Source organism: Microtus ochrogaster, chromosome 2 (assembly GCF_000317375.1).
Source record: "Microtus ochrogaster isolate Prairie Vole_2 chromosome 2, MicOch1.0, whole genome shotgun sequence".
NCBI classification, from domain to species: Eukaryota; Metazoa; Chordata; class Mammalia; order Rodentia; family Cricetidae; genus Microtus; species Microtus ochrogaster.
The window spans coordinates 90,375,855-90,390,754 of record NC_022010.1 but is presented as its reverse complement, the minus strand read 5'-3'; the positions used below and the strand labels follow the sequence as shown (position 1 = coordinate 90,390,754).

Here is a 14,900-nt window from a genome sequence, read left to right as displayed (position 1 = left end):
ACAATGGCTGTCTGACTTGGACTCTCTTGGTTGTTTTTTACAATTTCTGGACTCAGGAACCCTGTTCCAGGAGTCCCAGCTGCCAGTGAGTTTAAAGTCCACTGTCTGAGATTGCTTCAGTTTCTATCAGAGTGTATTTCATCCAACAAGTACCTAGACTGTTTGCTTCTTCTCTGTGCCCTCTGTGGCTACTGATCTACAAGAAGACATGTCTGAGTCTACATCCTCGATATAGCTTTCGAGCATCTGTCTATCTCTAGGCCACCAACTGCTTCATGAATGAGAAAGGCTGACACTGGGGGAAAGAGAGAAGTGGGTTTGACATTTCCAGAGCCAAGGACTCTATAAAACTTACTGAACTGTCATTATTATACAAAATGCACAATCTGGCATGCTCTTACATATGTTTCCAAAACATTGTTCCTCTTTACAACGCTACTAGCCGAAACACAGAATAACAAAACAGACAACACCAGTTCTAGAATATATTATACAAAGAAATCCTTAGGATTTTCCAAGCAAGTGAGCAATCATGATTGAAGTAGCATTTATTCGTGCATGTGCCTTAGTTATTATATTTGAGGGTATGATAAATGATTCAATAGAAAATAGGGGAAATGATGAATAAAAATATTGGATAAAATAAATCACCTTCAATTGTTGAACAATGGTGTTTCTTGGTTTTGGAAAATGTCCAAAATGATTATAATGCATTTCTCAGTAAATTATTCATTTTTCTTTCTGAAGGTTCCCCAGTGCCAGTAGGTATAGATGTCCAGGTTGAAAGCATCGACAGCATTTCGGAGGTCAACATGGTGAGTTTTCCCATAGGATATTGAGCTTTTTCGGAAAAGAAGAAAAATGATAATTTTAAGGTCATTGGGTTTTGGTTTTTGAATACGCCACTTCTGGCACTTGTGTTAGTAGTCTTTCCTACTTGGCCTCATAGTGGAATTGTGCTGCTCTCCTCTGCCTCTGTTCCCTTCTTTCTCTCTCCGACTACGCTCTCATCCTCTCCTCCCTTCTGTCTCGTGATTTCTCATTTACGGCTTCCTGCAGCATATTGTAGTAAATTTGCTGTCTGTCACAGGTTGAAACAAGTGTGTTAGAAAACAGCCATACAGTTTGCAAACTATGAAATCTTAGCCCCAAGGCCTTGTTCATAAAATGATAAACTTCTATGCCAAGTTTTATTATTTCCAGATGTTTCTATTGATATTAATTCTGCTTGTCTCTAAGTAACAGAAACAGGGCATTTTAAGATTCATGATCAGTATATTTAATTTAGAAAATTTTGTTTATCCCATGGTATATTATAGAAATACAGAAGAGTTTGATGTTTTACTTTCCAGTGTAATACTTATATTTTCACAAAACATTTTTATTTTAAAAATCACTATTTTATTGATAGTCATATATGAAAAAATAGATGATATAATTAGTTTATATACATATATTAGAAAGAAAAAAGAAAAGAAAAACTAACGTGTTGGATACAAATAAATTCAAAATTTATGTCTACAGAAATAACTATATATTTTACAGCTCATATACCAAAAAGATTTTTTTAAATGTCTACTCTCAAATTTCATGCTTCCAGTAAAATGTTACTATTCATTCACCAGAAATTATATGCTGTGAACTCTAATATCAAGACCCTACAGATTATGAAAAATAAATAGAAAATATCTAAAAGCTACTTTTTAAAAATTTCATGAAAATACACATATAAAAACTTCAAAACAAGAGAAAATGAAGTATTAGAATTAATGGAATGCCTATTACTGGAATGCCTATTAAATAATAAAGTAGATATTTTCACATAGATGTGAAATTTAAAAAATAATACATGATAGTTACCTTTTATTCTCAGTACTCCTTTTAGCTTTTCCCAGTCCTCTCCCCGACTTTACTTGCTTTTTCTACCTTTTTCTCTACTTTAACTTAATTTCATCATTTTTAGCCACTTTTATGCTTTAATGGCCTTGACCATACTTTTTCCATTTCACTTTCCCTATTTTTAATGTATAAGTACTCTCTTTCTCTGGGTAACTTTCCAATTAGTTTTTCATTTAAGTGGTTTTCGGCATGGAGGGTATTTTACTATAACAAGAGTTAAGGCCGGGCCAGCTTCTGTGCTTGCATACTTGGTTTTCAGATGATTTGTTTTGCCTCTTTATTTTTATGTTAATTTTATCTAGTCCAAGTTTTGATGAACCCTTTCCTTTATGTTTGTATGCGAAATCCAGGCCACTCTAAGGTACATTTTCAGTGGTCCTTTCCTGGTTTTCCCTAATGGCTGTCAGCATCTGTAGGAACCAGAAGAAGCCCTGAAGGAGGGAAATCCCAAGTAACTATTCTGTTGACAGAAACGCAGAGCCTCAGACCCAAGGAGTGATGGCAAAGGTCCACTTCTGAAATGTTGACAGTATGTGCAGAAAAGTCCAGCATAGCCTTATCCCTCCCCCATCATTTACAGCCTGAAGATTGCTCCCCTACAGAGACAGTTCCTACAGAAATTAGCTAAACCTGCCCCTTTGGTCCAGCTGTATATTATAAGCCCTGCCTGCTTCTCCATCTGTATGTAATAACCAGCTTCCTTGCTCAGCTGTGTGCAACAACCCTGCTGTCTGTTCAAGTCTATATAATAAACAAATTGAGGGTCCTTTATGCACAGGCTTCTCCAGCAGAAAGCCCAGACCACAAAATTCCAGATTTCTGCTTGACCATGTCGGTGTTTGTCTTTTCTTCAATCCCGGGAAGTACCAGTCAGGTTTGTCCCTGGAACCCTGTTAGATGAGTAGCAACCCCCACCCCCATTTTTGTTGTCTCTTCTGCCCTCTTTACATGTTTCCTTTGTTTTGATTATGTGTGCATGTAAACAACAAATACTCTTAGCAGGTACCCAGCACCAAGTAATGTTAAGATTATGGGTCTTTTTGGGTGTGCTTTGCATCTTAGTGCCCCCTGATTGATTTGACTATGAAGCCTTCAGATGGATCTTGTGCTCGTGTGTTGGTCCTAGATTCCATGTGCTGCTTTGATGTGGGATTCCCCTCTGTATGTTGCCAATGCTATTGGTTAATAAAGAAACTGGCTTGGCCTGATAGGGTAGAACAGAGCTTGGCAGGGAAAACTCAACTGAATGTTGGAAGAAAGAAGGGCAGAGTCAGGGAGAAGCCATGTAGCTCATCTGGAGACAGATGCCAGAACTTTACCTGGTAAGCCACAGCCATGTGGTGACACACAGATTACTAGAAATGGGTTAAATTAATATTTTAGGGTTTGGCCATTAGGAGGTTGGGGTTATTTGCCAAGCAGTGATTTAATTAATACAGTTTCTCTGTGGTTATTTTGGTTATGGGTGGCCTCCTACTACACTGCTTCTCTCTAGCTTTAGTCTCTTTTCATTAAAGTTACCCAGCTGGTGTTTAGCATTATTTGAGATTGTAACTGTTAGCGTGGTAGTAATTATCTTTTTTTTTACACATTAACATAGCCTGGACTTTTGTGCTGGGGTGTTAAAAGTGTTTTAAATTGAAATGTCAAAGTTATGCGATTTATGAGGTAGACACGTATAAAAGGCACAGTACTCCCATCAAAACTTGGCTTATCTTCTCACACTTTCCTGCAAAAGTACTCAACTTTCTTCTTGTTTTTTGAAATACACAGCATATTGATGATGAGAAACACACACCTGCAGTCAGTCTTCTGTATAATACCACACTGGAACTTCCTGTATAATATCACACAGGGTGTTCCTGTATAATATTACGTGAGGTCTTCCTGACATGCTGTAACTTAGCTCCTGTTGATCTACCTTGTCCCACCTCCCTATTCCTCTCAGGCGCTAGTAACCAACATTCTACTCACAGCTGGGATGAGATCAACTATTTGAATGTCCACGTATGGTTCTTCCACATGTGTGATATTGTCCTTCAATAAAGTCAAGGGCTACTTCCTCCATTAACAGGGGAAAATTGAAGTATTTGCATTTTAATTTTGTTTCCAGCTGAAGAAAACTGTTAATATCTACAAGGGATTCTACATTCATGAACCCTTATAATTCATTCTCTTTATTTGAAGCTTTCACATGTATGAGCTAATGAAATTTTCAAAAGTTGCTTATAGATATTTAAAATAAAACTTTTTTATATATAATCTGTATTATGTATCCTTATTTTTGTAGAAATAACTTTGAATTTAGATTTTACAAATAACTAAATATGCAAATACCACAATTAAGGATAAAGAATGAGAGAGAAAGTAAAGAAGAAAGCAAAGCTAGACTCTCCTTTTGGAGTCAGGGTTTCTCTGTGTAGCTTTGGAGCCTGTTGACCAGGCTGGCGTCAAACTCACAGAGATCTGCCTGCCTCTGCCTTCTGAGTGCTGAGATTAAAGGTGTGCCCCACCACCGCCTGACTGCAAGACTCTCTTAAGGGAACTAAAGAATATAAGTTCCTGAGTCATATAACTCTTTCAGCTGCTTATTTAATCATATATCTTTTATAGTTATTCTTTCTCCTAACTGAATAAAAACTTCAGGAGGTATGAAAATTCCAGATGCATCTAACAAAAATTCCAGGTGCATCTAAACAAAATCTTCTGTGTCCCAATCTGATCTTAAAATTTTCTTACCAATATCTATTTAGTTCACAAAGGCCTTAAGTTAAACATCGTTCATTTTCCCAGCACTTCATATCATATTCCCAAATGATAGTGGCAAGGACCTCCTAAAACAATGGCTTGAATATCCACACTTCCTGACCCGAAGGCAGCTCTTATTAATACTTCTTGTTGTCTATTGAAATTCTAAAATGGGATTTAAATTATATTTAAGTCATTCATAGTGATCTAGCCTATACTTAACATCTGCGTCTTCTCTACAAACCCCCAAACTAGGTATAGTCTTTCTCCCCTAAATTAGGTTTACTTTGCTGCTCAGTATCAGATAAACGTAAGCTGGTTTCATCATGGCCAACTAGAAAATATAATTATGAGTGACCTCCACCTATTGTACCTCACTTTGTGTGAAAGGTTAGCCTTTTTAGTATTATATACATTATCATCCCATCCTTTTAGCCTCCACTCAGCAAACTTCAGTTTGGTGCTCGAGATAGTGTTGGCTAAGTAATACTAATGCCTCCAAGGCAGGCACCAGTGTAAGCTATCTGACTTCATAAGTTCAGTGTTTGACCAATGACCTCCGGATCACACTGAGCATATCATTCCAAATATATGCCTCTTAAGCCAATCCCCCCAGGAACCCACACAATTCCCTGGGAAATAGTGTCACGTTGTTGAAGAAATGGTTCTGTTTACTATCCTTCACTCTAAGCCACAGTCACGCATGCCTAAGGGTCACCTTTAATTCTCAGAAGTCACTCAGTGGACATTTTTGGAACCTAAGAAAAACAATGTAGCTGGATAAACAATTGGTAACTTATTTGCAATCAACTGAGACTTATCTTCTGTTTGTATAATGAATGCCAAAGTCATGTTATACACATCAGTGCAAAAAAATTTGCATTTGGGTTGTGAAAGATAAGTAAATAATTGTGAAAAGTAAAAGGTAATCAAGAAAAGTAAAACACATTATTAATATCCAGATCCAATGACACAGATGATAGGAATTTCTTTTCAACCAACCAAAATATTAACTGTGACATCTGAATGCTAAATTCAGATTTAACTAAATGAATTCTTAAATCTTTGTCTGGTTTTTTTCTTTCTGTAATGTTAGTATAGGATTTTATTCCTCATCCTTATATTCTTACAGCTGGCATGCGTGATACCAGTTCAGCCCCTTGAGCTGTGCAGAACAGGATACTAACTTAGATTTCTACGGCTCGTTGCCATATTCTTACAGCTGGTGTACATGATGCCAGTTCAGATCTCTGCGCCACACTGAACTGGGAGTTCTGATAACTTGCTTCTTGGGAGTGTGCATCGCAACAAGCTTCAGAGGAGATTCTTGTAGAAGCCACCATTCCACAGTAACCTTTCTATCATCAAATGTATTACCATCTATAGCCTTGAATTTCCAACACTGGCTTTCCACTAATAAACACTGTCTGTGTTCACGTTCTTGTGGGACTATAGTGTATTCAATTTGGGAGATCTGCTTTTAAAAAATAACACAAAGTAATGAACATAAAAAAACAAATTTGAAAGGGAATACTTCCATAGATTTTTCTTAAATATGCTATAGTCTCAGCACCCAGGAGGCCAAAGCAACAGGATCCTGGGTTTAAATCTAGACTGTAAATTTTCTGTTAAAAAAGAAGTAGGAAGTGGAAGAAAAAGGAAGGAAGAAGAGAGGGAAGGAGGGATGGGATGGGAAGAAGTCAGAGACGGGAGTGGAAGAGGGTTGTGAGGAAAAAGAAAGGGACTAGCTTCTTCCTACATCTCTCTGAGATTTCAGGGCAAATGATAACTTACGACCACGAACACGGTGGCTCTCAGGGAGTTCATAAGGCTGAAGTGGTGATGAAAGCACTGGTTCACACTGGCCCCTTTCTCTGTGCCCAGGACTTTACGATGACATTTTATCTCAGGCACTACTGGAAGGATGAGAGGCTCGCCTTCGCTAGCACTACAAACAAAAGCATGACCTTCGATCACAGACTGATTCAAAAGATTTGGGTGCCTGATATCTTCTTTGTCCACTCTAAAAGATCCTTCATCCATGACACAACCGTGGAGAACATCATGCTGCGTGTACACCCGGATGGAAATGTCCTCTTCAGTCTCAGGTATGAGGGCTCCGATGACCTTTGGCATCCTTTGACCAGGGCCTTCTAACCAGACCTGCTGAGTCTTCACGCCACACTAAACTACCAGAACCGCTGTCAGGTTCATGACGCTGAAGATTGGGACACACACAGATTATGTAATTTTCCATGCTTCTGTTATGCAAAACTTTACAGAATTTCTTTCTATTCTGTATATTTCCACTCTGGCCACATATTGTTTAGACAGATAGAATGGAGCTGAATTCTGGAAATCCTTAAAAATCTGACACACAATTGTTTAGGTATATGAGCCTATTTCTATTAACCAATTCCTTCCTATCCCTGTACTCCACCAACTAATTTAGAATCTTAAATTGGCAAAATACTTTAGTTAGCTCCTTCATTTGTAATATGAATGCATAATCACAATACAAGTTAGCATAAATTTTCTCGCTTGTTTTACCTTGTTAGTTTTAGTTAAAGCATGTATTCCAGCACTGTGCTATTATAGGCATTTCATCTTTAATCATCCATATTTTATTTTAGCTAAATAAGTTCTGTGTATGTAAAACAGTTTATAATAGAAATTCCAGAAAAAATATGTACGTCCAAGCAACTCAGCTTTTTTAACACTCTGAAAATCTGAAACAGGGTCTATAGTATGTTTTTAAAACTGAGGTCTTTGTTCTTGCAAACTGTGTGAGTTGTTCTTTATGGGGGGAAAGGATCCTTGCAAATGTGCTAGGCTAATGATATGCTAGCTTGCTTGTTTGTTTGTTTTTAGTTGTATGGTTTCTCTGTGTAGCCTTAGCTGTTCTGGATTTCTGAGTGCCGAGGACTGTCCTCAACTCAGAGATCTGCCTAACTGTGTCTGCCGAGTCCTGGAATTAAAGGTGTGTGCCACAACATCCAGCCCTAAATTAATGATCTCTATGTGGGAAAATGATCCTATATTTTCTGTTGTGGCTTTACATGCAGCATAAGAATCTTTATAAAAGAAAAAGGAGAGGAAATCAGATACACACAAAAGACGAGTTGACAATGAGTTACCAAGCCAAAGACAGCTGGTGTCAACCAGTGTGAGTGGATTTTCCCCTGAAGAGGGTTACAAGAATAATTCTGCACCAGAGAGTCTAATCAGACCTCTGGGCTGCAGAACTCTGAAATAATACATTTATGCTGTGATAAGCTGTTATAGCAGCAATAAGAAATTATGTTTGCTCACCATAAGTATCATTCACAAAGTGGCTATCATCAGCCATTTTTAAAGAGCTATTAATGCAATTAATGAACAGTATGGTTTTCTTTCTTTTATGGAAATGTTCATTGGTGTTTTGTCTAACTTTATGTCTATGTGCAAGCATTAGATTTGTTAGCTGCTATATGGGTGCTGTGATTTGAACCCTGGTCCTCTGGGAAAGCAGTCAGTGCTCTTAACTACTGAGCTATCTCTCCAGCATTCCCAGTACTGTTTTCTATAGGACTCATAAATACTACTGTCAAAAGTATTGAAAAAGAGTTGAAAAGAATTGAAAAAACAGAACCTGACCAAAGAATCAGCTGTTTTAAAGTTGCTTTGGTGAGAAGATGAACAGTAATAGATTAACTCTGAGGATCCTGTTTACTTTGCATATTCTAATGTCTGTTTGGCTCTTGCCTACGTGGTGAAATCAACTTTAATCTCTTGGACTATCTTGCCTATGAAGAACGTTTCTGTTCATCTGGAGTCCATAACCCATACCTGGGAGTATATGCTCATGGTGGTTGTGGTGGGTTCCTTGTGCCACGGTATCATTCTCACATCTGGAAAGGATGGAACTAAGATCACTCATCTAGCTGGTCAACTTTCATTTAAGGTTTTCCTCACCAAGGCCTGTGTGAGCTTTCCTGGTCCCCAGTGTTCTGGGCATGATGCCTTGTATATCACTACTGGCAGATGTCACACTTTCCAGGAAGGACAACTGGAAACTTGTGATTTCTCCTAGACTTGGCCTTCTTGCCTTGTCTGGTGACTGTTTTAATCCTCATTGTAGGAAAGTGCAGTATATGTCATTCAGGTGACCCATGAACATAATAGCTTTACTAATTCTTAGGGTCTTTCTGCAGAAGCTTAGCTCTGGACATGGTCTTAGAGGTGCCCATACTCAAAAGGACTCAAAATTGCTGGAAGCATAGCTCTTTGGTCCAACAAAAGAAGCAAGCAGTCCAAGCACAGATCCAGATCTCCTGGTACCTGGTACCAGGTTGTGTTCTGAGCCATCTAGCCAAAACCCTCTTCAGTCATTCATTTCTTCATGTATACTATGGAGCAAGTGGTACAAAGACCTCAGAAAATAATTCTTTAAATGTACTAGGAACATAGCAGACTAAGTATGCATTTTGCACAGAAAGAAATCCACACATCTCTATTATTAATTTTCTGTTCTGACTATTGACAATAAAATTCAGATCACAGAAGATAAAATGGTTCTGCTCTTCTGATTAATTCAGGGGCACCACTGGCAGGAGCATCTGTTGTCTTTGTTTTTGCAGACTAGCTCGGGGGCCTTTTATGAACCTCTAATCTGCTATTGTGGCTACCGCAGCTCTCACTCTGAGGCAAGATCACAGGACTGCAGCCTCTGCCTGGAGCCAGGAAAATCCAGGAGAATATAAAATTTTATGGAAAAAAATAAGCCTCATCAATATTCAAGTCTTTGCCTTAATAGATTTTGAATTATGTATTATGCATATGGATCTATCACTAAACATGCTCCTGGCTGTGCCTTAGAACCACAAGGAAAATTTCCTAGTGCTTTGTAAAGGAAACCTTTATCTATAAATTTGTGGTTTCACCACCTCAACTCTTTTTTACTGGAGATTACTCAATTTTGCATCTTCTAGAGAGCAGAATGTGTTTAAATCTACTGAAAGCATCTGACTTTGAAGTGTTTTTCTGAGAAAAAAAAATAGTCATCAGAGCCAGAAAATGCAGAAGGAGCTAAGCAGGAAAAACGGTGAGATCAGGACAAGTGTAAGAATTCACTCATCAATCTCTGTCTTGAGCAATCCCTACCCCTATGTGCTTGCTTCCTTGTTATTTGGACAGACGATAGTCAGGCCTGTTTCTCATTATCCCTGAAAGGCACCCAAAGCAAGCAAACACTAGGAAGTGTCATTGCTGCATGCTAGTTGGGCCATATGGGTAAATGATCACAGTTCTCTTCCTTACTCCGTTTACAGGATAACGGTTTCGGCCATGTGCCTTATGGACTTCAGCAGGTTTCCTCTGGACACTCAGAACTGCTCTCTTGAACTAGAAAGCTGTAAGTCTTTCTGCCTGCTGAAACATGCCTGCATCATCATCAGAGCACACCCGACACCATCACCAGAAATAAGCATATGCTTCGCAATCATTTAAGCATCATATCACCTTTTTTCCATCTTATCATAATTTCTAGTTAGATTGTGTTACTTTTCAGTGTTACGCCACCTCTCTTTTTCTAATGATGATGACAGATCATCTTTCAAATGAGGAGATTCAGGGGTAAATGCTTTGGTCATTAAATAGTCTGTGATTTTCACAATAGCAATAAAAAGGCAGCTCCTTTAGAGCATGCAGCTTTCCACCTTCAGCACTGACCTTCTAAATGCGGGAACCCTATAGCTAGACAAGTACCGATCCTCTACTAAACGCGTATGTGCTTCCCAGAGCAACCCAGCTTAGGGCACAGCTCCATGCCAATAGCTGTTACCCAACATTTACTTCTGATAAGGCAGCTTAAAAGTTGATCACAGTTTTTCAATCTTATGACTGAAGCTATGACTGTTGATGGACACTGTCTACACATCTGCTCCTTTGTACATGTCTATCACAAACATTTTATGTCACAAAAATAAATCCGTAAGGCTTATTTGAGAATTTCATCTAAGAGAAGTCCATTAAAGAAACATAAAGGCATGGACTCAGCCCCTGCGAGGCAATGCCCTGGCCTTACCCTGAGGTGGAGCTTTATTTTATATAAGAATGCATGCAGACAGGCACACTGGAGAACTATAAACGTCACAGAGGGAGAAATGCCTCTGACTTAACAGTCTTCAGGCTCTGGATTTTAGAGATGGTTGTGGGGTTGGTGTTTGTTTGTCTTTGTTTCCTTTCTTAACTGTGGGTTTGTTCAGTCCCTTGGAAAGTGTCTTTCAATACATAGCACATGGACACCTCTGAACCAGGAACTGGGGATTAAGAACTGTTGAAAACAGACCTCACCTAACTGCTAAGACATGAACCGTCTGTGTTGTTTTAGATGCCTACAATGAAGAGGACCTAATGTTGTATTGGAAACATGGCAACAAGTCCGTAAACACTGAAGAACACATTTCCCTTTCTCAGTTCTTCATTGAGGAGTTCAGCGCATCCAGTGGGTTGGCTTTCTATAGCAGCACAGGTACAGCCTTCTGTGTGCAGACAATTCTGTGGCATACCTACTGATTCCTCCAACCCCCACGCAAACCTTTCCAACAAGAGGCCTTTATTCTGCTCTTGGTCCCTCCACTCTATGCTTAGTAGAACTTACAGAATGGTCTTTGCAACATGGAAATCACAGCTTAAAACCTTTTCCAGATCAAAACCCTTTGGGGTTTTTCCATTGCACTTAGAACCAAGGGCAAGCTTCTCAACATGATCTCCATCCTGCATGCTGCTCTGACTCACACCAACCCGTGTTCCTATATCATAGTGTCCTCTACCTCCCCCTCACTTGCTCCCAGACACTTTCATCTCATTTCTTCTGTGTGGTTTTGCTCTGGCCCTGCCTCTCTATCTCATGACCAATTACCTCCTTAGTCGTAACTTTGCAAATTATCTTCTCAAATGGTGATATCCTGTTTAGCCCTTCAAAGCTAGACCTTCTTCCTCACTATTTCCTGTCTTTACAGCACATGCTTCCAACTGAAGTGGATGCTTCATTGTCTATTGCCTAGGTCTGTCTTTGGAAAGAGGTCAGAAGCTATCTGCCTTGCTAACCATTTCTTCCCAGATCCTAGAATATGCCTAGCGTATGGTAGATGCTCAAAAAATAAAATCACCTAACACAACTGAGTTAACAAGATGAGCTGCTGTCCTAAAGAGAAAAAAAATCTGTTTAGAATCAGTACAGTATATACTCTTCACCATGTTTGGCAGCTTTCTGATTTGGTAGCATTTATCCCAGGAGTTTTTAAAACTGACCTGGCTGTTAATTAAAATTAGGAGCAGCCTCTTTCTGACCTCCTCCACAACATCCCACCCCCGCAGCCATTTTCCACCATCTTGCTAGTGACAAGTACTCTGTCATTTTAACCAGAGAAAGTATCATTTGTGGTTCAAAGGAGCAGTGTTCAGGCTACAAGGTGTTCTTGCAGCTGCCCTGGCTAGAATCCTTCTCACCTGCACAGTCTTGGAGTTTGAGGAGCAGATTCTGAGTTATCTGTCACACCCCTACAATTATCTATCTAAAAGTCTGTGTCTTAAGAGAACAGCCAAAATTTAAATCTCAAAGAAGTTAATTGCATCCCTGGGACCAATGTGTCTTCAGCTATTTAGATGGGGAAGAAATGTCTGTTTTACCCTGTTGGCTTGCATTCTCTGACATTCAATGAGCATTGCTATTAATTTTAATCTTGTTGGTTGCATTTTCTGATATGCAAATAACACACATTTGTGTTCCTTGATCACTGATATATCCCTGGCACATAGAAGATTCTTGCAATCAAATTGTTGAATAAATGAATACATGGTGGATAATTCAAAAAGAATTTCAAAAGTTTAAGAGTCCTTGGAACACCTCATGCATACAAGCTGCTGTGATTCAGTTTTCTGCTTCTCTTGCTCCTTTTTCAAATGTGGTGTCAGGAAGTTAATGTTTTTAGTTCTCAGTTCAATTAAGTCAGCATTTAAATAAATTAATATATATGGTGAAAATGATATAACTGAGTTTTAATTTTTCTGTATTACTTCTGTGATAAAATAACTTGACACATGATAAATTGAATCCATAATCTTTCTTTTTAATGTTATCATAATGTGATATATGGGAAACACCAAAATCTAAGGGTGGTATCCTTGTACCAATCAATACAATGTACCTATAATGACAGTAATTGCATTTCCTACAATTTTGAAGCGTAGTATCCATGTAAATATTTGGTAGAAATTTAACTATTCCTCTTACAGTAGAGGGGTAAGTCTTCCAGTCCCTCCTCTCTCTCTCTAAGACTTTCCATTCACTGCTCTGTGCTGTCACCAAGGCAGGATCAACTCTAGGGGGTTTTTATCCTCCTCTCTTCAGGTTTTAGAGTCTGTCAAAATTCAGACAAAACATCGCTGAAGATCTGTTCACAAAGATGCTTTTACGTATTTTTTAAATGAACTATGAAGCTTTAACATTTCAGTTTAATTACACTTTCAAGAAATAGAACGTTAGTTTCTGTGAAAAAGATGGACTAAGATAGCGTTCGTTTCAAATGCTTTGTATAGCATGATGTGAGCTTGCTCTAATTTTAAAAGTGACTAATAGAAGAGTCTTTAACAAAAACCCATATCAGTTATGGAAGAAATGATTTATACACATGTCGGTATGTTTGTATGTGCCAGTCTGTTTTAAAATTCAGAGTAGTGGGTAGAGATTGGGAAAAGTTTCAATTTGATTTCTTATACTTTGCAGTTCTGATTAACATGCACATTTTAATGACAAGGAATAAAGTGGGTTCTAAGAGTAGAAAAACGCAAGAGCACAGCATTTTGGTTTTTCGAGACAGGGTTCTCTGTAGCTTTGGTGCCTATCCCGGAACTAGCTCTTGTAGACCAGGCTGGCCTCTAACTCACAGAGATCCACCTGCGTCTGCCTCCCGAGTGCTGGGATTAAAGGCGTGTGCCACCACCGCCCAGCGGAGCACAGAATTTTGAAAGCTGTGCTCTTATATCAAATTAATAGTTGCATCCAGATCTATCTAGTTCCTAAGCTTCAGAAAAAAATTGCCTTAGAAATTGATTTCAGTTCATGAGTAAGTAACTGCTCTGCCCCATGGTATCCACCATTTTAAATGTCGTGCCCTCCTGTTTAAATATTTTAGCTTCATGAAAATGATTGTAAACATTTTCCTTATTCCTATCATCACAACTACCAACTATAACCACCATCCTAAAATAGCTATATAAGAAAATGGCTCCCATTGTCAAAACTGGAGTTGGAGGGAGTTGTAGATAGAAACTTACTTTCCACTTGTAGCTGGACAACAGAGTCTTACTTTTCTCTTATGATGCTTTCTTACTCCCATTGCGTCTGCACAACATAAGTGTGTAAAAGGGTCTTCAAAGACCACACACAAATGTAATTACCGTTCACCCCTCTCCCAAGCTTGAATATAGAAGGTAAACTTATTTTTGGAGGGAATAACTAATCTGGCTGTCGTTCAGGCTATCTTACAGTGTTAGAATGGAAGCCCAGGTGCCAGCCGGTGCTGAGGAAACAGAGGATATGTCACATTCAATGACGGCTGAGAGCTTGCCCTCTGAAAAACATGGAGTGTAGCTAAGCACGGTGTCTCCTGGAAGCCTGTCTAGGGGTAACTGTTTCTTTCTCCTAGGTTGGTACTATAGGCTTTTCATCAACTTTGTGCTGCGGAGGCATATTTTCTTCTTTGTACTGCAGACCTATTTCCCAGCCATGCTGATGGTGATGCTGTCATGGGTTTCATTCTGGATTGACCGGCGAGCTGTTCCTGCAAGAGTGTCCCTGGGTAAATAAAGCTTTCCATTTGTTTTAAAATTATAATGTAGAAGGAAGGGCAAGGAGGTACTTAAAGAAGATGCTGCAGGGAGAAGTAAAAATAGTGGTAGATTAGTCAGGATGGGCTTGTGTGTGTTCAGGTGAAAGTGTTTACCTTTAGCTGGCTCCAAGGACAAATTGTAACTGGGCTCTTTGGCAACTGAGTGTTTGAGGACAAACGTGCTGCTGACTGATCAGCAGCTGAGCGAAGGATAGTAATAAAACAGGGTGGGGTTATGAAGCAAAACACGATCTCACTTAAAATAAATTCTTGTGCCACTAAAGAACACTTGCTGAACATAGCGGACAATGAGGACTACAGAGAACTCAAGAACAAGGGCAAGGGGTTTTTGATCCTACTGCACGTGCTGGCTTTGGGGGG

General features: G+C 39.0%; 1 protein-coding gene across 1 annotated transcript in view; it reads left to right on the top strand.

Annotated features, from left to right (window-relative positions):
- Gabrr3 (gamma-aminobutyric acid type A receptor rho3 subunit) overlaps window positions 1-14,900 on the top strand; it is a 49,396-nt gene that overhangs the window by 23,107 nt on the left and 11,389 nt on the right. The window contains exons 3-7 of the mRNA XM_005345258.2: window positions 748-815; window positions 6,532-6,755; window positions 9,957-10,039; window positions 11,018-11,158; window positions 14,337-14,489. Coding sequence (XP_005345315.1) covers window positions 748-815; window positions 6,532-6,755; window positions 9,957-10,039; window positions 11,018-11,158; window positions 14,337-14,489 — 669 coding nt within the window. The remainder of the gene's footprint in view (window positions 1-747; window positions 816-6,531; window positions 6,756-9,956; window positions 10,040-11,017; window positions 11,159-14,336; window positions 14,490-14,900) is intronic.